Here is a 25,700-nt window from a genome sequence, read left to right on the forward strand (position 1 = left end):
CGGAAGCTCAACTGCAAGCATCTCCCCAAGCCGGGGTTCGTCCCCATCATTGTGCGAGAAGATACAAATTTAAGCATCTATGTGCGATGCGAATGCCCACATCCAACTCTAAGAAGATCTAATCGAACACATTTGGGGCGAAATTTGGCAATGATTAGCCAGTTGAACGAAAATTATGAATTTTATCTATTTCATACAAATGTAATTTTAGCATTTAAATTATGAAATTTCGATATGTATTTTATTATATGTTTGATACAATGACACTTTTAATATAATTGGACTTTTTATAAAATTATTGTAAAGGGTAGTGATAAAATGCAAACTTATATATTATACAAACTCCAAACTTTTCAACACAATGTCTACACAACTTCAACACAATGACAACACGGTGTAAAAATTCAAGATTTTGATGTCAACATAATGTCAATACAATGTCATCACAATATCAACGCAATATCAATACGGTGTCAACCGTTGACACTGTGTTAATACTTTCTGTTGCTATTATTTTGTAATCTGTTAATATTTTTTAACTGTCTATATCATAGTTTGGAGTTCGTACAGAGTTTGCATTTAATTACGTTCTATTGTAATATTTAATTGAAATTAAAATGATTGAGAAAAAATTAAAATGAATAACATATGACATCATTGATTCCTCAATGAGCACATGTGATAAGGACGGAAAGAAATGTGTGGTTGAAAGTGGATACGTACTCTTTTTAAACCACATTAAGCGTCTTTACATCCATGCCCGACTAGTCAGCAGGAACTGAAAAGAAGGAGCTCCGATGGCTGGCAAAAGACCTCATGTGTTGGCCGTTCCATTCCCTGCTCAAGGCCACGTGAAGCCGCTCATGAGCCTCTGTCGCCTAATAGCCAAACACGGCATTAAAGTCACCTTTGTCAATGCCGAGTCTATTCATCACAAAATAATTTCCGCATCTCAAAAACAACAACAACAAGATGAAGATGATTCCGGCCACAACATAGTGATGGAAACCGTCCCGGATGGTCTAACTCCTGAAGACTTACCCTTTACACTGGTCGAAACTCTTCCAAAGACAATGCCGCAAACCTTAACCGATTTGATTCAAAGGATCAACACCTCCAATCCTAATGAGAAGGTTACCTGTCTCATTACTGACATCACATTGTCATGGATTTTCGAAATTGCAGCTAAGATGGGAGCCGAGCATGTCGTCTTTTCCACATTTTCCGTCGCCAGCTTGGCCTTCATGCTTCACATTCCCAAACTCATAGAGCAAGGAAATCTCAATATAAATGGTAATACTTAATCATCCCTTTTGTTTTTTATATCATTATGTATTACTCTCTTGTGTGAATTTGTTGGTGGAATAGCTTGATGATGAGAATTGAACAAATGAGCTTAATCATCCCAAAAAAGATTGCTTTTATAATTAATAAATGAAATAAATATTATTTGCTGTGAGTTATTGGCTCAAATGAACCTTAGAATTTTATATTTTGGTTTTGATTTGTCGAATGTGTTTACTGAATTCTTGAATTTGTTGATGGGTTCGACTTGAAAAATGTGTTTTTTTAAAATAAAAATTGCTTCTTTTTTTTTGCTAGTGATGAATGTGAGGATAATTTGTGCGGGGCCCACTTTGAATATCGGGAGTTACGTGAATATATTTGCAACTCCATAAGGAATTTGAGTAGATACGATTAATAAGTGATATTGTTGTTTACCTGTCTTTTGATGATTAGTTTTCTTGTATTGTTGAAATTGGATGCTTGTGTGTGTAAACATTGAGGTTATCTTTATCCAATTGAATGAATCTTGTCTCTTTTCTTTCTTTCTTTTGATGTATCTCTTCATTTAGTTTTGTTATAAAGCTAACATTGGTGGCTAAAATGATCCGAACTCTGAAAAAAATCCAGTGGTGATTAGATTGGAAATTTGAAGAATTTCTGTTCAAGGATTGTTGTTGTTTTTTTCGTCGTTATATGGTTTTGAGTTCTTATTCTTTATTTTATCACGTATGTTTGAATTCTCAATATTAGTAGTGATAATGCAAAACTGTGTTATGTTTGCCATATTTGGTTTGTTTGAATGTCTAAAAAATAAATTCATGTGGTTTAGATATATCCTAACAAATTAAGTGCAGGATCTCTCGAAAATGGAGTTGTAGTTAGTCTTTCAAACGATATACCTTCTTGGAGGAAAGATGAGCTTCCGTGGAGTTTCTCCAGCAACCCGAAAATAGAAAAGGTTTTCTTTGAAACTACAAAAAATGGATTAAAAGAAGCTAGTAAAGCAAAGTGGTGGCTTTGCAACTCTAGTCACGAGCTCGAACCGGCAGCATATGAGTTGCTCCCAAACGCATTGCCATTTGGTCCCTTAAATTTACTTGACTCCAACAATGTCAGATCCACTAATTTCTTATCTGAAGATTCATCCTGTTTATGCTGGTTGGATACCCAACCGGATAGATCTGTGGTGTATGTTTCTTTCGGAAGCTCGGGAGTTTTCTCTCAGCAGCAGTTGGATGAGTTGGCTCTCGGGCTCGAGCTATCGGGCCGGGCTTTTCTATGGGTCGTCCGCCCCGACCTCGCCGATGGGTCGTCGGTCGTGTACCCTCCCGGGTTTGGGACTGGGCTCGGGAAGATTGTGGAATGGGCACCTCAAAATAGAGTCTTGTCGCATCCGTCCATTGGTTGTTTCGTGTCTCATTGCGGATGGAACTCGACTACCGAAGGTGTGACCAATGGGGTCCCTTTCCTATGTTGGCCCTATTTTGCTGACCAGTTCCATAATGAGAGGTACATTTGTGAAAAGTGGGGGATTGGATTAAAAATTGATTTTGATGAAAAGGGGATTGCTAGATCAAGATATGAAATCAAGGACAAAATTAATATGTTGTTTTATGATAATAAGTATAGGGAAAATGCACTGAAACTGAAGGAAATGTGTGGCAAGAGTGTTGACGATGGTGGAACGTCTTGCAAAAATCTGAAGAAATTTATTGATCATCTTTATAGGAGATGAAGGGTATGGTTTTTACATATTCCAAAAATTTGTGTGTTCATATATACTAATGGTTTCTGATATGTACTAGTACTACTTTTTATGAAATAAGTATAAAAATGCTTGTGTATATACGTGTGAAACTAGTATCAAAGATATACTATATAAGAGTGTTTGATTTGATAAATGAAATCGATAAGCTTTTTATGGTGTTTATTCTTGAATTGCAACAAGATTTAAATATCAATTTAGCATTATGATCAATAGCATGAGTAGTATGTACACCAAATCATGCAAACCATAATATTCAATTCTAGTATTCCTTTCGTCCATGGTAAGATGACACATTTCTTAGTTGGCACGAGATTTTGAGAATTGTTGATTAATGTGTTTAAATGAAGTGAGAAAGAGAGGTTAATATTTAATTGGAGTGAGAAAAAAGTGGTTGGGTGTATTAATTGGAGAGAAAAAGTTATCAAAAATAGAAATGTGTCATCTCGGTTGGGATAAACCAAAAAGAAAAATGTGTCATCTTAACCGGAACGGAGTGAATACTTATTAAATTATTTTATTAATCATATTGTATCAATACTTATCAAATGTAATCCATCCTCACCATTGAGTGCATCTGTACTTGGTTAAAAAATGCTATAGCTTGTCCCACGACATAGTACACATTTCATTATGTCGGAGTACACTAAATAATGGTATTGTAGGAAACGTGAGGTAGTGGAGGCTTTAGGCTTTTCCATGTGGTCTGTTCGCTTTTGCTCGGTGTAACCTCCAAATACTTTATGAGGTATTTTAATTGCAAGAATTTCTATTTGGTATTTTGTAGTTTAAAATAGGTGAGGAGTTTGGACTAGAAGAGAACACACCATAAAGAAATCTTCATTTATTCTCTAGCTCTTTATATTTTAGTATGCATCTTAGGATCATTATCTAGTCAATTCTTAGAACTCCAACAAATTAGTCGGTACGTAGTGGTGTTTGAGGTGTTTCTACACGCTAAAAGGAAGTTATTTTATCTTTATGGACAACTAGTGTTAACACTCGTGCTATGCACGGCACATAAGATTTTCAAATAATGAATACAAATTCAAATGAAACTATAGAAAATAAGAATTCAACAAATATAAAGATTTATAGAAACTAAAATGTACTTATCATGTCCCACTCTAAATGAATACTTTACCCATCCCTAATAAATGAAACATTTCAAATTCGGTAAACGATTTTATACAATTTTAATTTATGATATAAGAGGAGTAAAATAAATAAAATAAATGACAAAGAAGAGAGGTATGACTAATGATGAAAGAGTATGAGCTAGTTAGAATACGATAAACAAATAAAAAATATATATCTATGAGTAGAAGAGAAAAAATCGGATAATTGGAAAAAATAAATAGCTCAACAATTGTGATCAACAAAACTTAAATATTCATAAGTTTTGAAAAATATCTTTGTAAACAATATTTGTAGTGAAACATTTCATATTCGGCAAACGATGCGTACAATTTTAAGTATTCATAACATTATAAACAATAACAAAAAGAAAAATGTACTCCTCCCAACTTATACCAATCTGGAGCAACTTATTTCGATTCGGAGTATCCTTTGCTATCAGAGATTCAAACTTGAGTCTGAATTGGAGAAAGAAGACTCATTCATCTAACCTAATTTTAAAAGGTAAAAATTTCTTCACATTAATAACACTGTACCTAGTTTATAACAAATTGCAGGTTCAAAATACCTAGCTTATCTGAAAATAGACATACAGGTGCTAACGAAAATTGAAATTATAAATTTAATATTAAGCTTATGTTGTCATAACTTTCACATGTCACATAACAAATTAATATTTGAAATGCATTCATTCTTGATATCATATATTTGTTGTTGGGATATGTACATTTTATTAGTATATACACTATTACCAATTCAAACTAACAGAATATATTAGAAAATTAAAAAATAAAAATAAAAAAATTAAGTGTTCAATCATAAAAAGAAAAAGAAAAAAAGAAAAGAAAAACTCAAATTTGGTTAATTGAAGTTCAAATTGATCAATTGAAGATTTATTGTATCAATTGGGATAAATTGGAAATATGATTGATTAATTGAAAATTCGATTGATCTGTATGTAATTCAATTTAACATTTGATTAAGCAATAAGAAAGATTGGTGATTCAATTGATTAATTGGTACTCAATTAAGATTTCAATAGTTCAATTAAGAATAACATGAAATCCAATTGATCTACGTTCCAACCGATCACTTGAGAATTCAATTAACCAATCGAATTCATTTGGCTAGTATGATAAAAACATGAAGATTCTAATATTCAGTTGAACTTAAGAATAATTAAAAATTTTAGTCATTCAATTGAATCGTATATGAATTGTATCTTTCTACTTGGTCTACAATAAATCGAAATTCTTAGTTGTTCAATTGAATATAAAATTTTTAGTTTTTATTGAATAATTTGAGATTTCAAATAATCTTTGATTAAATAGAATAATTATATATTTGAATTGATCGTAGATTTATTGGAGTTTTCAACATATTTACTTAAATTAATATATTACTTAAAAAAAATTAATTGTAAATGTAAAGAAAACATATTAGAAGTCCTAACTAAAACCTAATTAAGACATGATATAGCTTGATATATAAAACTCAATAATAGTTCTATCTAATAAAAAATAAATTCAATTCTAAAACTTAATACACAAATCCCAAACTAATATGCTAGCGTAGTAAGTAACTCTATATGTACAGATTATATGCAACATTTTTTGGAAAGATAAACCCCAGGCTTTCCAGGCTTTCCAGGCTTTCCTTGCTAATAGATACACCATACATACAACTCATATAGAGATTACTATCTCATTTTCTCATCTCAATAGAATACAACCGATTTTCTTCTTCCTATCCATTTTCCCTCACAAAATTGCCTCTCGAAAGTCAAAACTCTCTAGAACAATTTCAATTTTGACCCAAATAGAAGGCAAAATAGAACTCCATATATAATTCAATTAATTAATTAGTAAAATATAATTTGAAACATACTGTGTATAATAAATTAATATTGCCCAACCAAATTATATTTTTTCGTGGATTGGAAAGCCCAAACAATATATAAAACTCAAAATACTCATGCTTCTATTAAATTAGTACTCCCTCCGTCCCGTAGTATTAGACTCACTTCTTTTGGGCACATGATTTAAGAAATTGATATTTAAATAGTTAAAGTGGAGAGAGGAAAAAAGTAGGGGAGAGAAGAGAGAAAAAAGTAGGTGGAGAATAAAATAAGATAGATGCTTTTTGCTAAAAAAGGAAATGAGTCTAATATGTTGGGACATTCCAAAAAGGAAAGTTGGTCTAATACCTTAGGACGGAAGGAGTAATTTTTTTTGATACATGCATCACCTCTAAAAGAGCTTTGGAGAATTCGTCAGAGCACAATGCTCGATACCTCATTGTATAATTATTTTTCTTTGCAGAATTATTTGGAGTTACTACAACATTTTTAAAGGAAAAAAAATAAATAATTACCCATTTCCCGCCTAAACTGTCTCCCGGTGGCAGTTTAGTGAATTTTCACACAACTGCCATTTTAGATATTGATAGATATGTCAACCCATGAACACTAGTCATTGACATACTTGGATTTTACATGTTTTTAGAGGATGGTTATGTATGAATTTGGTCATATTTTGTCTATTATTGGTCATATTTATATCTACTTTTTCTGGTATGTTGACCATTTTGTTAAGAATATGTAGAAAAAGGAACAAAATACGTGGATGTTCTAACATCCCGCTTTTTCGAACCCTAATTTTTGTGACGTGGAAATTTTTGCATTAAATGTTTTTAATGCTATGATATACGTAAAATTAAATGATAAATGATTTATTGCAATATTCTTGTGACCTAATTGCGATATGGAGTCGAGTTTGAGTTGAATGGTCAACTTGTGGAATATGTGACATGGCTATTGAATAGTCAATATTGTGAAAAATATGACGTGGCCGTGGAATGGTCAAGGTCGTTTGAAAATGTGAAGTGGAGGTGAATTTCGAAAAGGTGGATATTTTGACGTGGGAAGAAATAATTTTTGTGGTGAAATATTTTCCTAAGGGATGAGTGAGAATTTAATAGGAGCATTATTTAAGTATGTGGAATTTTCGACCCTCTCCTATTTATTAGAAATAAATCCTATTTTTCTTGGATTTAATTATTGCTTGGGATAATTATCCAAATTAAATCCAAAGTCCGATTATTCCTATTTATTGATGAAATTTTCGGCCCCTATATTTGTCTCTAGGGGGATTTTCCAAAATCCCTTGTGATATGGGAGAAGGGATTATTTTTATTATTTGATCCCTTGTTTATTCTCTTCCATAAATAAATTCAAATATCCTAGCATATCTTGCCAAATCTAAGAAGATCTTGCCATATCCTAATTAAAATAGGATTTAAATTAAATTCCTTCTAAGGAATTAAAAGTGACGCCACTTTTCCTTTTAAATTGGGGAGTATTATTATTATTCTTGCTCCGTGATATTTTATTCTACTCCGTGATATATTCAAATTAAATCATAGGCTAATTTAATAGCCTAGAATTCGAAATTCCCTACTTTTCCTCAACCAAATTAACGCCACTTCCCCAACAAATCTCTCCCAAATCTTTATTTATTTAATTATTGGATTATATCTTGCACTATATAAATAAAAGTGAGAAACCTAACCCTAGCATCACTAAATCACGCCCCCACCCCCCAAAATTTCGATCTCTCTCTCCCCACTCTCTCTCAAATTTTTCTTCTACCTTCTCCATGAATTCTTCATCTTTTGGAGAAGAATTGAAGCTGCAATTCAAGAATTCATTGAAGAATCAAGATTTTACTTGTTTCTACCGTTTGTTTTTGCAAGAAAAGGTACTTCTGTTATTAATCTTTTCTTCCTCTACCGATTAATCGGTGTTTCTGAGTCCACATGCATTTAGAACGAGGGAAGGGGAAATTAATCGGTGAATTTGGATGCATGTGTGTGTGTGTGTGTGTGTGGCCGAGAGTGTGTGTGTGTATGTGCATGCCTCGGTAGGCGTGCACATGTGTGTGGTGTGTGTGCGTGTGTTGTGTGTAGAAAAGCACTCATGCGTGACACGAATTGATGATAAATCTGGAATTGTTGTGTGAATAAAAACGATATGATAATCGTACTTTGATTTTGATTGTTGATTTTGAAAATAATCGAGGGGAAAAGGGAAACGTGAGATCATGCATAATTTTAATCCATGATTTGAGACTTATTTGAAAAATATGAACTAAAGGTGATAGTTCGCGTTCCCGGTGTGATATCAAGAAGAAGTGCGTTTTTGTTGAACTCGAAGGAAATCGAGGTGGACTTTATTCTAAACTCTCTTCTATGTGCAAATTTATGATGTTGGAGAAATAAGGGTGGATTGAACTGTTATGCCATGCCTATAAATTATTTTGGATATTGTGAGTGCCTGATGCCTAGATTGTGAGTACGCTCCATTAGGCTATAGTGGCTATATAAACGAATTCGGGTCTGAGTAGGGCCGCAAACCCTACCAGGCTGTGTACACGGTGGGATCGGGAGCCGTCCTTGCTAGTCGGCCGGTCTCGTGGGCGAAAAGTGTGGCCACACTTTCGTCGCACTATGGAATGATTGTGATTGTGATTGTGATTGTGGAAATGATGAGAAAATGGGAGGTATTGTTTGACTGGCCAGTCCATGATATATTTTGTGATACTCGATGCTTATCTTTAAATAAATGCAAAACCTCGAGTTCACTATGGTAAGGGTGGCATAACTATAAAATGTTTTGGCATGAGTCCACTGAGTATGCTTAAAATACTCAGCCCTGCATGTGTTTTCCCTATGTACAGGTTGAGCGGCGATGGGCGGTCGGTGGTGTTGAGACAGTGAATCGAATAAAATGGATGATTGGAACTTTAAGTGTAGTCGTGTCTTCATACATGACTCCGCTTTCTCTTGAAATGCTTCCGCTGAATATTTTTTGGAAAACTTATTATCTTGGTTGTTTCGAACCTATTTCTTTGTTTTGGAATGTTGGGAAATATTGCGTTTTGTTGGAGTTATGCTAAACCTTTGATTTCTGAGCTTAGTCTATTATATCTTGTAAATCTTGATTCTCGTGAGTTAGACGTTGACTTTTGCATTGATACTTCATTAAATGCTTGGTCGAATCTCTTTAAATGAAACCCTAGCCTACACTTTTGTCGTCTTAAGTTCGCCTAGTTAACAGTCGCCGTATTTATTATACCCTAGAAATGCCGGGTTGTTACAGATGTGCAGCAGCCTTTGTTTGAGACAATATTTATGAGAGATTTTTAAGTCCAATTATCCCCTAATGCATATCAATCTCTTCGTCTTCGAAAGAGCTTCACATGGTTATCTCGCACTCCTCAATCGGAGTTCGGTAGAAGAGTTATAGCCGTTATAAGAACATTGCGCGTTCCAGAAACTTTCACGCAGCCGAGTGAATTATTACCCTGTAAATTCACTCGGACGGGTACGATGATTCTGCGCAGAAAAGGTCAGAAACTGGTCAAAAATCATCACCCGGTCGGGTGATTTTTACACTTAATAACACCACCTGGCCGGGTACGTTGTTTAGGCGTATTCTTATGCCAAAAATGCGATTTTTATGGGGGATTAAAGGGAAAACGCCTAGGGTTAACAGTATTCTACACCTACCGCCTCCACACTCACACAGACACCCAAAAAAACCATTGAGAGAGAGAATTGAAGATTGAAGACTTTAAATCGGAAGATTGAAGCTTCATTCCATAGATTCGTTCCACAGGAGTTCATAGTATCCATCTCTTATGTCCTTTCATTGAATTATTTGTTTCAAACATGGTTTTTGTGAAGAACATGAGTAGCTAAACAATCCTTGTAGAATTCTTGGTGATGATGCACTGATTTCATAGTTTTTATCCAATTAATTTTATTCTTGCCTTGCTCTTGTAGTTATTTGATTATTTTTGGGTTTATTACTTTCAATTCCCTGATCGCCATTTGATTGTGTAGGATTAATTAGATTAATCGAAAGATGAATGTAACACCCCCTACCCGATCGTCCACCAGCCGAGTAGGTGATGTCACAACTCCGGTACCATAAAGTATGGAAATTTAAAATTTTTATTTCTGAATTATTCAAAAACAAATCTTTAAATCAATAATTGATATTTACAAATATAGTGGAAGTAGCTTAGTTTAATATTTAATGCTAACATGCCACAACTAACTATTCGAAAGATCTATCTCTAATAGAGCTCAGTGACCCACCAAGGATGCAGCGCTGAGACAGACATGAACGAACATCGACTGATACTCTCCAATGCCAACTATCCTGTAGCACACTCAACACTTTAGCCAAAATTCTCTTCAAGTAATAACTATACAACTTAATATCCTGACAATTATTTTATTCACCAATTATTACCACTTCTATCATAATATTATCATTTTATTAATTTCTAACATAATTTAGGCAGCATCTCCCCTATAACCATCACATGCCCATAAACCAACAATGAGTAAATTCAGTCCCAGAACATATCAACTGCATCATCCTCTATCTCATGGAATTTACCAGATTTATAATTATATATCACTTCGTAAACCAATAGGATAGAATACAAAGTAAATGCATATCATCAATTATTATTCACACTAACACGTATATAGATCACCAAAATTTTCACATAATCAAACACATATAGCCCAATTAAGTGCTTAGTGACAGACTAGGGTACACGGACCAGATCAGAAACAGAATCAGATGCAGAGCGGAATTTGTCCTCGAGAGGATTCCGCACAGACCACCCATTTAGGGTGCAGACAGAGACAGAGATCACAGATCACAGTTCAGAGGCGATCCTCGCTTCGGTTATCCAGAAGACGAGCGATCACAATAATGCAGCGCTGCTGTACTATGGCATGCCAATTGTACCCACAGAATACACTCAAGCACGGGGCGTAAACACAATCAAATATACTTATTTTCGTATCAATACTTATATCCAACATAACACATCAACACAGACAGACAAATCAGACCTCATCACATGTAATCACATTTGCATACATCATCAACACATATCATTTATCACATTCATCTTAACGCTCATTTCCACATTTATCTACAGTCACAAACATATTATTCCCTTTTGCATATTTCATTACCAACTCATGCAACAATTCATCACAACCTTATATTTTACTTCATAAATCATTTATCACATAATCAATTATAATTTATTTAGACAACAGGTCATATAGAAATCACATAAAAGCAAGTAAGAGAATTAGGCAACATAAGTGTTGAGCATGCTACCTGTCAGGCTTATGAGCATAAGCTCTTTTATCACATTTACATTTTAGTCACTTCGCACCCTTTTTCTCTTCCGATCCCTTTGTTCCTTTTCGGCCATCGCTGAGAAATCTCTCACTTTATTTACTAATCACATGCAACTCATATTAATCTCCTGACCATTCATTTATTCTATAAACTCTATAATAACTTTATTTCTCTATTTAGTCTCATTTCTTATAATCTTCTGATTTTCGATTCTACCTTTCTAATTATCAATAGATGACTCTCTTTATACCTCATTATTATCCTTAACTATGCATTAACACTTTAACCCTATTTATCCAATCTTTTTCTCCCCTTTGTAGAAACTAGTACTATTCACACAGTATCGTTCACAACTTATTTCCACCTTGTTATAAATTCAGTAAAATACCAAATGACTATAATAAATTCTAAGATTAATTATACATATTCAATATACCATAATTCACGACATACATCAGTTTCATACCTTTGCATATCATGTAATTATCCAAAAATATTGGTTAAACTCTCTGTTACTATTCATAGAAAGTATGTACCTTTTATTAATATTTTTATCAACACCAATCTTATTTAGTAAATTCTCAATAATTCACATTTAACATCCATATTCATTCTAAATCATATTTCCATGATCAAGTCATCTAAATAAACTCACTAACCTCAACAACTCAATCTCCCCTTAATCTTGTTCATTTTATCAAATAGTAGATTATGCTTCAGTCATCAATTTTAGTCTCATTTCCATGCTTAATCCACTTATATACTCAACATTTATTCATTAGTCATCATCATATTCAATCCTTAAGCTTCAATATTCCAATAGCTTTTCTAAAATATACCAAAAGAATATTATAAATTCTAATAAATTCACTTTACAACATCTTCCCTAGTATCCATTTCTAACATAACTTTTACCATTTAACAATACCAATATAAGGATCTATAAGTTAGGGTTTCTACCTCATAAGGAACTCCAAGCATAGATTCTAATTAAACCATTCTAAGGGCAAAATTCTAGTCAATTCACATTTACGTACACCCTATAAATCATCAAATTCGAAAAAATAAATCACTTCCTACCTCTTTTCAAAATGAACGAAATGTGGCAGCCTAAAAACAATATTCATCCATTTATATGCTATAAAAAAAATAGGATAGGAAGATGAGGAGCTACCTTGATAACCTTTAAATTTCTCATTTACTTCAACAATTTGACAAAAATGAGCGGAAAAATGGAAGAAAAGAGCTTGGGTTTCCTCCTATGGTGGAGCACGATTTTTTTTTCTTCTTGATTAAGAAGATGAATAGTAGCTTAGGGTGATATTTATTGTAAGCCACTAATATTATTTTATTTGTTTAAATAGTAAAGAGACAAATGGCACTCATTTAAATCATTTGAATTGATCTAGAATTTTCTATCATTCTAACACATGTTGGAGACCCAAAATATCACCTACTTAACTAAAAAAAACGTTCCTATAATTTTTCTTGAAGATTTTGATATTTTCATGTGAAAAGACCAAAATGCCCTTCCACTGAATTCTCAATACGAACATCGTATATATTCTAATTTCTTTCTCAATCTTACTCAAATTATAATTAAAATACCTAATTATAATGTTACAATACCTCTAATTAATGTTCAATAATAAATCTTAATTAATTTGGTCTTTTTCGCCATCGGAACAATCACCGAAAACCTGATATACAAGTTTTACACTTCTTAGTGTATTTCTTCTAATCTCTCCATTTCCAGCCTTATATTATTTCCTAACACTTAATTTTCATTTATTCACTTTCTAATCATATGCTTTAATATTTCAATTTATTTCATTCTCAATTTCGAGTTAATATGCGAAAACATCTTATAGATAATTTATACTAGTTTCTAATATCATTTTCATTCTTTATAATTCATGTACTATTTCAAAATCTTCAGTCTCATAAAATTTTAATCATATTCTTGATTACCACTATTTTCAATATCGAATTATTCGACAAGAGTCCTGATTCTCCGTTTTTCTTTAACCGGAAAAATCAATTTCCGACTAAGGTCATTTAGTTGGGGTGTTACAATGAAATAATTAATCTTGAAATAAGAATAATTCTCACCTTAATACAATAGAACTCGGGAGAATTGAGGTTTTGAGTGAGGTCTTTAACCTAGTCGAACTTATGGGAGGTAGGGGTTTAGGATTAGAAGGGGACTTCAATCCTAGCACCTAATCTACAAGTTTCTCATCTCGGGAGGGGGTTTAATCTATAATTGTGGCCGACTTAGTAAATCTAGAGACACCAAAAGGTAAAGCAATTTGATTGGATAAGAGCTTGGAATTGTGCATTGGATCCTTGAATTCTACATTTTTCTCCATATTATCTTCTCACTCTGTGTTAGAAAAAAAATAAGTCGAGTCAACGTTTATTTGCTTATTATATGTTTTTAGTAGTGTTAGAAAAAAACCAAACCTTTCTCGATTCTCTAGATAGTAGTCAACGTTTGTTCGTGGTAGTTAAGTTGATACAAATTTGTCTCTATGGGATACGATACTCTTGCTTGCTAATGGCTACACTAGCCTCGTACACTTGCGGGTATCACTTGTATTAAAATAAGTCGAGTCAGTCATGGCGTAATTTTTCTTGCAGAAAAAGGGCTCGATTCGACTTATTATTGCTTTGTTTTATTATTTCGTTGCAATCTTCATTCCACTTATCATTATTATTTTGCTTTCGATTATACTAATTAGAATACCGCATGTAAACGGCTCAGATATTTCAACCCAATATTTCTAACATGGTGCACATCTCTTAGATTCTTAACATCTTTCTTGTTTATAATTACTGTTATTTAGTACACATATTTTAATTAAAAAACAAACATTACAACCTAACTTTAATTTTATTAACTAACATTAAAATAATAACATAAAAAATTGAACTTCAAATGTGGTCTTTGGAAAATGCACTTACAAATTTACAATTTTTAAATTTTCACTTTTTAAATTCTTGAACTGGAAAGAATATTGTTGTATGTCTAAACTTTAAAAACGCACAAATGTCAAATTCATTCACCTATTATTCCATCAGTCATTATATTCTCTCTCTTTAATCTTAATGTGACTAACGCATTAACTATCTATTTTTTTTAGACTATGCAAAAATATGAAAATTTGTTATGTAACTGAAATTATTCATATATATTATTGACTCACTTTTATTTTACTACTAAAGCTACCTTGTACAAGGCTAATATAATAATGGCAAGTAATATTCCATCAAGACTATAGTGTCAACCTAAGTACCATGATTCCATGAACTAGTCTTAACTAAGAACCATTGTCACGACCGCACTTTCTAAGGATAGAAAGTCCGGTTGATCGCGATTAGGGGAGGATAAAAGAAGCGGGGGAAGAAAGGGGAAAACTGTGACATAGCTGAACTTGAACTGAAATAACTTGGAATAATATATATCAGAGTGCATAATACAGAGAATGTAAACTCGACTTTTAATCTGCAGCGGAAGAGTCAAGAGCAGATGACATCGTGTATGGAGACACGACGCATCCAAGTGCTATTCTATCGAAGGATCTTCATTTGTCTGTGCTCAACACCGCCCGCCGTCATCACTGCTCAACCTGCACATTTTTAAAACATATGCAGGGCTGAGTACTTGGTGTACTCAGTGGACACGTGCCGAAAAATATTTTACTGAAAAGAAAACTGGTTTTGTCAAGCCAATACTGAGTGGGCTCGGGGTTTTATCTTAAAAGGCCCGAGGACACTAAAAGCATTTTCTAAGTAAAATCTTTGACTGTAGTCTATTTTTCCTGGAACTAATGCCATATCTGAAATAACTCCTGGTGAATCGGAATGTATGGGCTCGTCCCACTTACAAACCCGCATTCACTAATTCCTGGTGAACCGAAATTCACGAACTCCTGGTCTAGTAGGGACGTCGCCCTTGCTAGACAAACAGATAGGCAAAGTTCAAAACAAAACTTGGCAAGACAAAAACATACTGAGAACTTAAATAACTGAAAGCATTCACTTAAAATGAGAATGTAAATAACTGGAAGCATTCATACTTCAAAACATTCAGGGAACATAAATAACTGAAAGCGCATTCGTATAAGGCTCACGTAATATCATATCACAATAGCACTTTTCATAAAAACTGTACTCTAAACATAATACTTCTCATAAAACTGTAACATACTTTAAACTGAAAGCTCACTAAAAATATATTTCTCGTAAAAACTGTAACATTAACAGAAAGCCCACCTTGTTCGCTTAATTTCCTTTACTTGAATTTCTCGCTCTGATCTTAACTTGCGGAGATAGTCCTTTGTGAAAAACATAACATAACAACATACTAATTAGACTCGAGACAAAAACTCATACTTAGGAATGCATGCCCCTAATTAATTCTCTTATCCTTCGTTCACTTCTAGGGAATTTTTAGAAACTTGCATATTAATTAAATCGGGAAATTTAATTAATAGCACTTCTTTATTAAACTTAATTATTTTCATGGCTCGAGAACGTCGTCTCTCTTTCTTCCTATTTCTTAGCGGCCGTTCGAGGCGTCGCGGGGCGACGCCGGTCGACTTTCGCGTCTCCCACTTTACTACTTTATTTTTCCGGAATCTAAATAAATTATTCGGAATTTAATTAATTGAGCTCCAACTCAATCCTTAAATTAATTCCACTCCAACATGAATAATTCTCGGCCCAAATCCATAGCCCAATTCTTGACTAGAGTTAATGGGTCCCTTTCTTTTACCTATTTCTTTAAGTCTAGTCCATTAATTCATTAAGGCCCAGCAACTAGATAAATTCTTGGCTCAAATCCTTTACTAGCATATTGGCCCAATTCTCATTAAATTACTTGGCCCAAAAAAAAAAAAAAGTATCCACTTAGTACTCCCTTCTCCTTCGTGAACTTCCCCCAATTCACATTACTTCACAAATTTCAATCCCTAAATCATCTCTCTCTCTCTCGGCTCCTCTCGGCGTCTCGCCGTCGCTGGTCACTACTCCGGTCGGCGCCTCCTCTGCACCGCCGGAGTTCGTTTCTCCTTCCTCCTTTTCCCATCTCCCATTCCCAAAAATCGATTTCCAACTTAGAACATGCAGCAGCCGTTTTTTCTACTCTCTCCATCGGCAAAATCGCCGTCTCTCCGGCGAATCGGGGCTTCTCTGCGTCGCCGGAGCGTCGCCGGCTCCGCCTCTTCTCCCAATTTTGCACATTTACCCCAATTTAGTCCAAATCTCAAAAATCCCTAAATTGAGAATGAGGAGCTGAGCCTCCATCCCCTTCCTCACGACCTCTCCGGCGTCGCTGCCTCGATGGGAAATTCGGAGTTCCGTCAGCGCTGGCTCCCACGCCGTCCTTCACTTCGCTACGGGAGCGGCAGCTCCTCTCGCCGCCGTCCCTTGTTGTCCGCCTCCTCCGTGAGGCAGCCACGACACTTACCGGAGGCTCACGCCCCCGCTTCCTCTGCCCTCCGGCGAGCGCTCTTCCTTCCCGGCGAATCAGTGGTGGAGAGGAGGCATCGCCTCCGTCGCGACGGCTCCACCTCGCCGTTCGCCGCTGCTCTGCGCCGAGCTCTCCGCCGAGTTTTTCTCTCGCCGTCGAGCTCTTTCTCCATCAAGCTCTCCGGAAGGCAGCGATCTTTACTCGGCGGCGCCGACGCCAGCCGCCGCTGCCTCGCGCAGCTGCTCCAGCAGCACCACCACTACAGCCAGTTCTCCGGAGCTCCGTTGTCATTCGATCGCACTAAGCTAAGCTTTCTAACTCCCATTATCTAGTTCATTATGTTGAGTTCATTTCTGGCAATAGCTTGTGGTAAAGAAGTTCTTGACTATGGGGTGCTAAAGCTTTGATCCTCCTTAGGCAGTAGCTTATGATATTTCTTGTACTAAATTGTGTGATGTGGAAATCCTAAAGCTCTAAGTTCTTGAGCATGAGGTTCTAATATGATGCAGAGGGGAGTATTTTGATTACCTTGCTTGTGGATTCCTCTTGTTTGTTGAGATACTTCTAGGCTCACTGCCACTCCCTTCACTCTCCTTGCTCCTTCGAAATTCTTGGTGTTTAAAGGTGGTGAGAAGGATTTGTGTAACTCTGGAAACGATTAGAGCTGTGCACCTATATATATATATATATATACTAAAATCTGGAGTTGGTTGGGATTTGGTCAAGGGGTGTGTGCATAGAGTAAATCTGCTTTATTGGCTTCTTGCTAAGTTTGTTGGGAGCAGATTTTGTGCAGGTGGGGATCAACTATTTTGAGCTAGGAGTTGACTCCCCTTTTCAAGCCTTCTTTAGAGCACTCCCAATGGAGGTGGCGAATTCTCGGCGATAAATCGCCGATTATCGCCGAATTATCGCCGGCCATTGTGGCGAAGTCGGCGATAATTCGGCGATAATGTTACCGTTGCTTCGCCGAGTGGCGATTTATCGCCGGATTATCGCCGAGCGATCGCCGGCCACTGTGGGCGACGCTCGGCGATAATCGGCGATTTTTAAAATTTTTTTTTTTTTTTTTGGCCGAACGGCTATTTTATCCCACCCCTATAAATATTTCATCCTCTTCCTCCATTCATCACCCACAAACTTCATTCACACAAATTTTCAATCTTTTTTCTCTCCATCTTTATTAAATGAGTTCTGATTCATCGTCTCGTGCTCAGTCCGACGAGGAAATATCACATTCTTCTTCCGAAGAAGAGGTACCTCCCGCTCCCACCGGATGGGATGTAGCGGGTTTCGCCAACAACCCAATCAACAACTATATCTCCCGCTGCATACAAAGCGAGATCGCTCGAATGCAGCAGCCACCCCCCCAACGGCCAATCCGCCGGCGGCGCCGATACATCCCTCGCAACCACACTGGTGCGCACGATCGGCTGTTCGCCGATTATTTCGCGGAGGAACCACGTTATCCGGCAGATGTATTTCGTCGCCGGTTCAGAATGCGCCGCTCCCTCTTCCTGCGCATTGTTAATGCGTTGTCCGCGCGTTACCCCGAGTTCCGGCTCCAGCGAGACGCAGCAGGGAAGCCCGGACTATCGCCCCTACAGAAATGCACTGTTGCCATCCGGCAGTTGGCATATGGAGGGTCCGCCGACATGTTCGATGAGTATCTGCAATGCGGCGAGACGACTGGCAACGAGTGCCTGAAGAATTTCTGTCAGGGCGTGCGAGAGATATTTGGGGAGCACTACCTTCGCTCGCCGGACGCAGCTGACTGCCAGTTCCTACTGGATTGGCACTGGAGGACCCACGGCTTTCCGGGGATGCTCGGCAGCATCGACTGTATGCACTGGCAGTGGAAGAACTGCCCAACCGCGTGGCGAGGCCAGTTTACTACCGGCTACAAAGGTACGCATCCCACCATCATTCTTGAAGCCGTTGCCGACCAACGGCTTTGGATTTGGCATGCTTATTTTGGTATAGCCGGGTCGAACAACGACCTAAATGTTCTCAATTCCTCGCCCCTTTTCAACGAGCGGATCAACGGATTAGGCCCCTCCATCGAATTCACGGCCAATGGCAATGTGCATAACATGGGGTACTACCTGGCTGACGGCATCTATCCGCAATGGCCCGTGTTTCTGAAGACGATCAGATGCCCACTCGGAGATAGAAGAAGGTATTTTGCCCGAGCGCAAGAGTCTGCGCGCAAGGATGTGGAGAGGGCATTTGGGGTGCTCCAATCGCGATTTGCACTGGTAAAGGGTCCGACGCGCTTTTTCTACCAGGGGGATATTGCCGATATCATGTATGCGTGCATCATCATGCATAACATGATCATCGAAGATGAACACGAAGGCGTCCTCGACGTCACCAACGACCCAAGTGTTGCATCATCGAGTCACGGTGTCTCAACCGAGTCCGCCCGCCAGGGTGTACCGCACAACGAACATGAACGGTTCCAGGCGTTCATGGACATACACCAGAAGGAGGCCCATCAAGCACTACAACACGATATCATCGAAGAATTGTGGGCAAATAGAAACCGCGCCCACCGCCCTTGAATTTTTTTTTCTTTGAATTTTTTTTTTGATTTTTTATTTCCATTCGTGTACTTTTTTTTTTTTTAATTTTCTTCGTTGTAATGTGTACCCGTGTTTAATACAACGAACTTTATTACTATTTATTTGATTTATCTTTATAAATTAAATAAGCTAGCTTTATTATATATAAAAATAAAACAATTAAATTAGTGATGATGTAAAAATGAAATGTTGAGTTAGGGAGAAATAAGGGAGAAATAAGGGAGAAACCATTGTAGGGGTTGGCTAAAAACTGGGGATAAAATGTGATGCTGATGTGGCGCTGATGTGGCAGGAGTTAGGGAGAAATAAGGGAGAAATAAGGGAACTCCATTGGGAGTGCTCTTAGGCATATCAAGCTCATTTTGGTAAGTACTGCATAACATTAAGTGGCTGTCCCTAACCGATTTTGTTTGATGTGTAGGATACACTGGAGCTCTCGGTGCAAGAGGGGCTGAGGTTCAAGCTGAAAAAGCTTTTGGCAGGTAAGAGATTTGTCCTATAATCCTATTTGTTTCATTGTAGCTAGTTTCTCCTTTTCATTTATTGCTTTGAGCTAAGACGGAGTCTTGCACTCCATGGCTTCAAATGGAGATTGTTTCCTTGTTGCAGCTCCTGCAACCTATTGGGATTTGGTCAAGATTTTGATTAGGGACAGCTAGGTCTTGCTTGGCTCTTTGTTAACTACTTTTGACATTTTGTGTAGGTGTACTCATCTTTAATAACTCCTCACTTGCTTTTCCTTAACTGAATGCTGCATGTATTGGTATTAAATGACTTTGTATTCTCTTTGCAGATGTTGTAGGGAAAAAGTTGAGCTGGCTGAATTGGGCCCAAAGGCTGGATTCAACATGGGCCGAGGTTGAAGAAGGGTGGGCAGAAAAGGATATTTTAGCTTGCTAAGAAGAGGCCCAAAATCTATGTGCACATTTTTGTATGATTGTTCTATGTTCTTAATCCATTATTTATTTTGGGCTTAAGTTCTCTTGTACTAAACGAAATTTGAAAATACTCTTGATCAATCTTAAATGTCCAATTCTCCTTTGATCGTCTTAACTATCATCTTAAAAAAAAAATTTGTCTAGCCATTCGGCGTCCCTTTTAGAAGAGCTTAAAAGATGTCCAAAAGTTGGGGTGTTACAACCATTCTTAACTATTGTAAGGTGAATTAGATTGGGTTTTTGTAATAACAAGAAAAACGATGTGCAAGATGATGTGGGAAAAGGTAGATTTTCTAGGATCTAATGCGCAATTTTAAACTATTATCCAATCAATTCCTTTGTCTTTAGTGTATGTAGAATTATCAAGTCCGTCGTTTGATTAGATTGAACCCTTTTCCCGATGTGAGAAAATCTGCATATTATACTCCCTCCGTTCCCTCATAGTTGAGGCGGAACTTTTCGGCACGGAGTTTAAGAAATGAATGTTGAATGTGTTAAATAAATAGATAAAAAAATAAGAAAGAGAAAAAGGTAGAGAGAATAAAGTAAAAAGTGAATAAAGTAGAGAGAATAAAGTAAGAGAGAGTAAAGTAAGAAAGAGGAAAAAGTTACTATAAATGGAAATGACTCAACTATGAGGAAACTTCCTAAAATAGAAAAATGACTCACTTATGAAGAAACGGAGGGATTAACTTACTTGTCAAAGTCCCTTTAAAATACCTAATATCCAACTTCAGAAAGATTTTAAAGACACAAGTCCTTACACAAAATCTCAACTCTATCGAGCACTACTATTGATTAAAGAGTGGACTATTCTTATTTCTAAATTAATTATTTCATCCACATATGAATTTAATTAATCTTAACACATTCAGGAGATAGCTAAACAATTGGAAGAAAAAGTCACAACAAAATCATTCAAACAACAAATTAGTTTATGCTATTTGCTGAAAGACGAGGTCTTGATAAATAATTATTTCTTAATCAATATATTTAGCATTGAGCATACGTTATTGATTATGCATTATTTTGATTAATCAAATGGTGCGAGTTTTTTGCAACTCAATAATCTTGCGGTGCTAGGATTGCTATTATATTGGAACACACGCCTGTTGAGTCTGGTTTGATAATGTCCTCAAGAGAAGCTCGAAACAAGGTTTTATTATTCGGAGCCTAGCTAGTTGGAATTTAATTATTCCATTAATATTAAATAAGTGTTTCTTGCTAAGTCCGCTCGTGGTATTAAGAGGATGTTAATTAATTAAGTCTATAGTAGACACTAATTAATGGATATTTATATCTTAAGCAGAGGAAATAACCTTTTAAATAAAATGGAAACTCGGATTACTTGTAATTTTGAATTTGGATGGGCAGTGCAATATTATTACTGTAGTGGCTGATAATAATATTCCAATATAAGCTTGTGTTAAATTGTGGGTTCAATTTAATTAGAAGAGTTGATTGGGTGACACCACATCCAAATCTCTAGATCCCCGACCGACCCCAATATGTAACTTGATATATATAGGAGAATAAAGGAGAGACAGAAACACAATTAATTTTACTTGAAAATTTCGTCCCTCTCTCCCACTTGAAGGAGTGATGAACTTTTTGTTAGCTCTAAAAATACCTACAAGTATACATGATAGATTAGAAGTGGGGAATTATATCGAAATACCGGACTTACCGTACCGAAAAATACCGAAAATACCGATTTTTCGGTATACCGTAGTTTTCGGTACGGTATGTACGAATCTTTCGGTATGGTAACGGTATTAGATTTCATATACCGCGGTATACCGGTATATACCGGCATACCGAAGATTCGGTATACCGTTGATTATATGTACCTATATATATAATATTTATGTTAGATTTATATGATTATTATTATATGTATAAAACCCTTATATTAATGGCAAGTTGGATCCTCTATTTTCATTCTCATCTACAAGTAATGTCTTTTGTCAAATTCATTAACAAGGTTCTAAGAAATGAAGAAAATGGTGCTCATGATTTTATAATTTGTTTTTTATTGGTTGTCAAAGTTTTATAAAGTGTAGTATTAGAATGACGGTATGTAGTTTAGTTGTTTTATACTTTTTGAAGTAGTTGAACAATAAAATTGTTTTTTTCAATATTTTAGGTTTAAAATTATTTTTCCGGTATAACAGGTATAATTGTATGTCATACAGAAGTTCGGTATACCGCAAAAATACGATATACCAGACGGTATACCAGAACGCGGTACGGTATACCGAAAACACGGTATGGTAACGGTATAAAAAACTAACATACCGAATTTTCCGTATACCGAACTCCGGTATACCGAAAAATTCAGTACGGTATCGGTATGGTGTTTTGTTATACCGTAACTTTCGGTACGGTATACGGTATGACACTCAAAGTACGGTATATCGTACCGAACCACCCCTAGGATAGATCTAGTATAGCTAAAGGTTAGTACCGGGTTGTCTAACACGGGGAATAGAATCACAAACTGGCTACCTTCTACTAAGCTTCTTTTACTATTTGGAGAGAACCAGATATTTTTGAAAATGTTTAAAAAACAAGATCACTGAAAGTTGTAACGACTAATTGCAACAAATAATAGAGATAAAAATATGAGAGATAAGAGAATTCCAAGGATGCGCGTTCACAGTTATGGTTATACAAGTTCTAACTACAATACCCTAGCATAGTTTATACTTCGATAGAACGAGTCACACTGCGGTACAAGCGTAGATTACTAACACTAGGGTTGTCAATCCCAGATTCGTAACTCCTAAAAGCTCCTAAGACCCTTGAAAAGTCCTTACTCTCAATTAACAGTGTCGTTCTAAGGGAAGCTAATTGTAGTGTCTATTAAGTGGATCTAACTCGTCAACCTCCTCTCACGATTATGTAGCAAGTACTCCTAAATGCTCCTAAGACCCTTGAAACGTCCTTACTCTCAATTAACAGTGTCATTCTAAGGGAAGCTAATTGTAGTGTCTATTAAGTGGATCTAACTCGTCAACCTCCTCTCACGATTATGTAGCAAGTACTCCTAAATGCTCCTAAGACCCTTGAAAAGTCCTTACTCTCAATTAACAGTGTCGTTCTAAGGGAAGCTAATTGTAGTGTCTATTAAGTGGATTTAACTCGTCAACCTCCTCTCACGATTATGTAGCAAGTTATATTAAATCTTCATCGAATGTGTCACATAAGGATGAAGTATTACGGAACAACTTAAGGAAGAAATGTAGTAAAAACAAAACGGATATTAAATAGAAAAATGAATTGTATAACCAAAGTCGTTACTAACACATCCCTAGAATCCTATGAGTATAGTTACTCATGGTAGAATAAGCTAAAAACATGGAATAAAGGGAAAACAAAGTGAACATAAGAACTAAAATCAATAAAACCCAAAGGTAGAATCCTCGTAGCCTTGATCTTCGCTTGATTCCGTCTCCAACCTCTTGCACAGTGAAGAACTCTCTCAATTTTATGCTCTAGAATTATGAGGCAAAAACATGATAATAATGAAGAGGTTTGAGGGGGTATTTATAGGAGAAAAATCGAATCCTGTTGGAATAAGGAAAAAGGTAGCTGAATTTGGTAAAATCTGGAGAAAATAGGTCAATTCGTGCACCGCATTTTCGTAGCGAGCCGTTGCACCATGGCCAGCGGTCGCTGCTCGTTGTCCGTAGCTTCTTCCCTTTTGGATAGCGGTCGGTGCATGATGTTGTAGGGGTCGCTGCAAATTATTCTAGTGGCTTCGGAAGCTTCTTGAGCAGTCGCTACGCACTCTCAAGCGGTCGCTGGGCGTCTTCTGATTTTCAGCACAACTTTCATCGAAACGGACTGCTATAGGTGTAGCGGTCGCTACGCATGTTGAAGCGGACTGCTGGATGGCATAAATGCTCCATATTTCAAACTTTAACTTTTTCCTTTCTTTTTGGCTCAAATATGCACAAAATATGCAAAATATGGACATGAATTGCGATTTAGACATTAAAAATAGACTAAATAAAGGCCTTAAACTAGTGCAAAATCTTAGCGTATCAAGGAGACGATTTTTTCTGCTTCTCCTACTTTGTGTTGGAGTTCTGTCTTCTTTATTTAAGTCCTACTATTCTGTTAGCCCACATTGATTTCAGAATACAGTTTGGGAACTTCCCAGTTAAAAGATCATCACGTGGAGAAGTAGCAAGCCTTCTACGATTCTTTGGAGAATTAAGAAGGTATAATTTTGTCTCCGTAAAAAATATGTTTTAGGTTTTAATTAATATGTTTTAATTCAAGTTTGATTCATAATACACGTGATAATTGTGCGAATAGAATTTGTCTAAATAATCTGCTAAATAGATCTAATTCTCTTATTTATTTGTGCTTCCGCTCCCAACCCCTTCAAAGATAGAATTTTAATTCATATTTATATTAGATGCTTAATTAAATAATCAAGTTTCGTCTTTATGGTTACGTCAACTACTTGTGTGTTTATATGATTTATGAATTATGATGATCGATTGACATTTAATTGTTTGAGTTGTGATTTTATTTATTAAAATCTAGTTCAACATAAGCAATGCCTATGTACTTGTTGTATGCTATGGTTAATGTACTTTCAATGCCTTAAAAACTTGCATGCATTTCTAGTACATGTTTAATTATCATTTGAATGTGGATGCCTGCTGTGATAATTGAACTGTAACCACGAAATCCAAAATATAAAGCGATAATTAAAACATGTTTGTATATGAGCTCCATAAAATTGATCTAAGTACGAAATAGTGACCGGCCTGTCTATACGGGAGGAACATTACCAGTTTGTATGTTTAGATTTCTCTAAATAAAGGTTAATAAAATTGGTAAAATTATTTTTTAGTAATATCGCGATTGGTCTTTACCGGAGCAATATTGCTGCGAAATTATAAAGTATTTTATTTTAATAATGCTTGGAGAGAGCTATAGGAGGAATTTCTTGACCGGTTCGGCCTTTCTTTAGAGGAGTTCACGCATAAGTAAGGAATCCTACGAATCCTAATTCATAGGATTAGGTCGAGGCAATCTCGTATTTTTGTACGGTTCTCCCAAGATCTCACTTCACCATATTGATTATTCAAGATCCGCCCACCCAGATGAATAATCAATGACGTGAGAATAAAATGGATGATTCGTGGTCAAGAATGTTAGAGTTTGTATACTAGAAATCACCTTTCGAGAGATTGAATACTGTTAAAAATCTTATTTTATTTTCCAAGTAATAAAACAGATTATTTTTGTCATA

At 36.0% G+C, this 25,700-nt stretch overlaps 1 protein-coding gene and 2 long non-coding RNA genes across 3 annotated transcripts; 1 reads left to right on the forward strand and 2 right to left on the reverse strand.

Moving 5' to 3' along the window:
* Positions 1–767: 767 nt before the first annotated feature.
* On the forward strand, positions 768–3,217 carry LOC125212626 (UDP-glycosyltransferase 83A1-like). The gene is made up of 2 exons (XM_048112841.2): positions 768–1,293; positions 2,142–3,217. The coding sequence occupies exons 1-2, from the start codon at positions 798–800 to the stop codon at positions 3,020–3,022; spliced, it is 1,377 nt and encodes a 458-aa protein (XP_047968798.2). The 5' UTR covers positions 768–797; the 3' UTR covers positions 3,023–3,217.
* A 6,969-nt stretch (positions 3,218–10,186) lies between these two features.
* On the reverse strand, positions 10,187–12,744 carry LOC125212808 (uncharacterized). Its single transcript, XR_007174777.2, has 3 exons — positions 12,601–12,744; positions 11,403–11,525; positions 10,187–10,415 (listed from the first exon to the last, which is right to left on the reverse strand). It is a non-coding gene; the product is annotated as an uncharacterized LOC125212808 (long non-coding RNA).
* A 2,119-nt stretch (positions 12,745–14,863) lies between these two features.
* On the reverse strand, positions 14,864–15,826 carry LOC148931004 (uncharacterized). Its single transcript, XR_016136379.1, has 2 exons — positions 15,705–15,826; positions 14,864–15,058 (listed from the first exon to the last, which is right to left on the reverse strand). It is a non-coding gene; the product is annotated as an uncharacterized LOC148931004 (long non-coding RNA).
* Between the last annotated feature and the right edge of the window lie 9,874 nt (positions 15,827–25,700).

The sequence above is a fragment of the Salvia hispanica genome, chromosome 3 (assembly GCF_029641045.1).
Source record: "Salvia hispanica isolate PSC_SH4W2 chromosome 3, Shi_PSC_v1, whole genome shotgun sequence".
Taxonomy (NCBI): Eukaryota; Viridiplantae; Streptophyta; class Magnoliopsida; order Lamiales; family Lamiaceae; genus Salvia; species Salvia hispanica.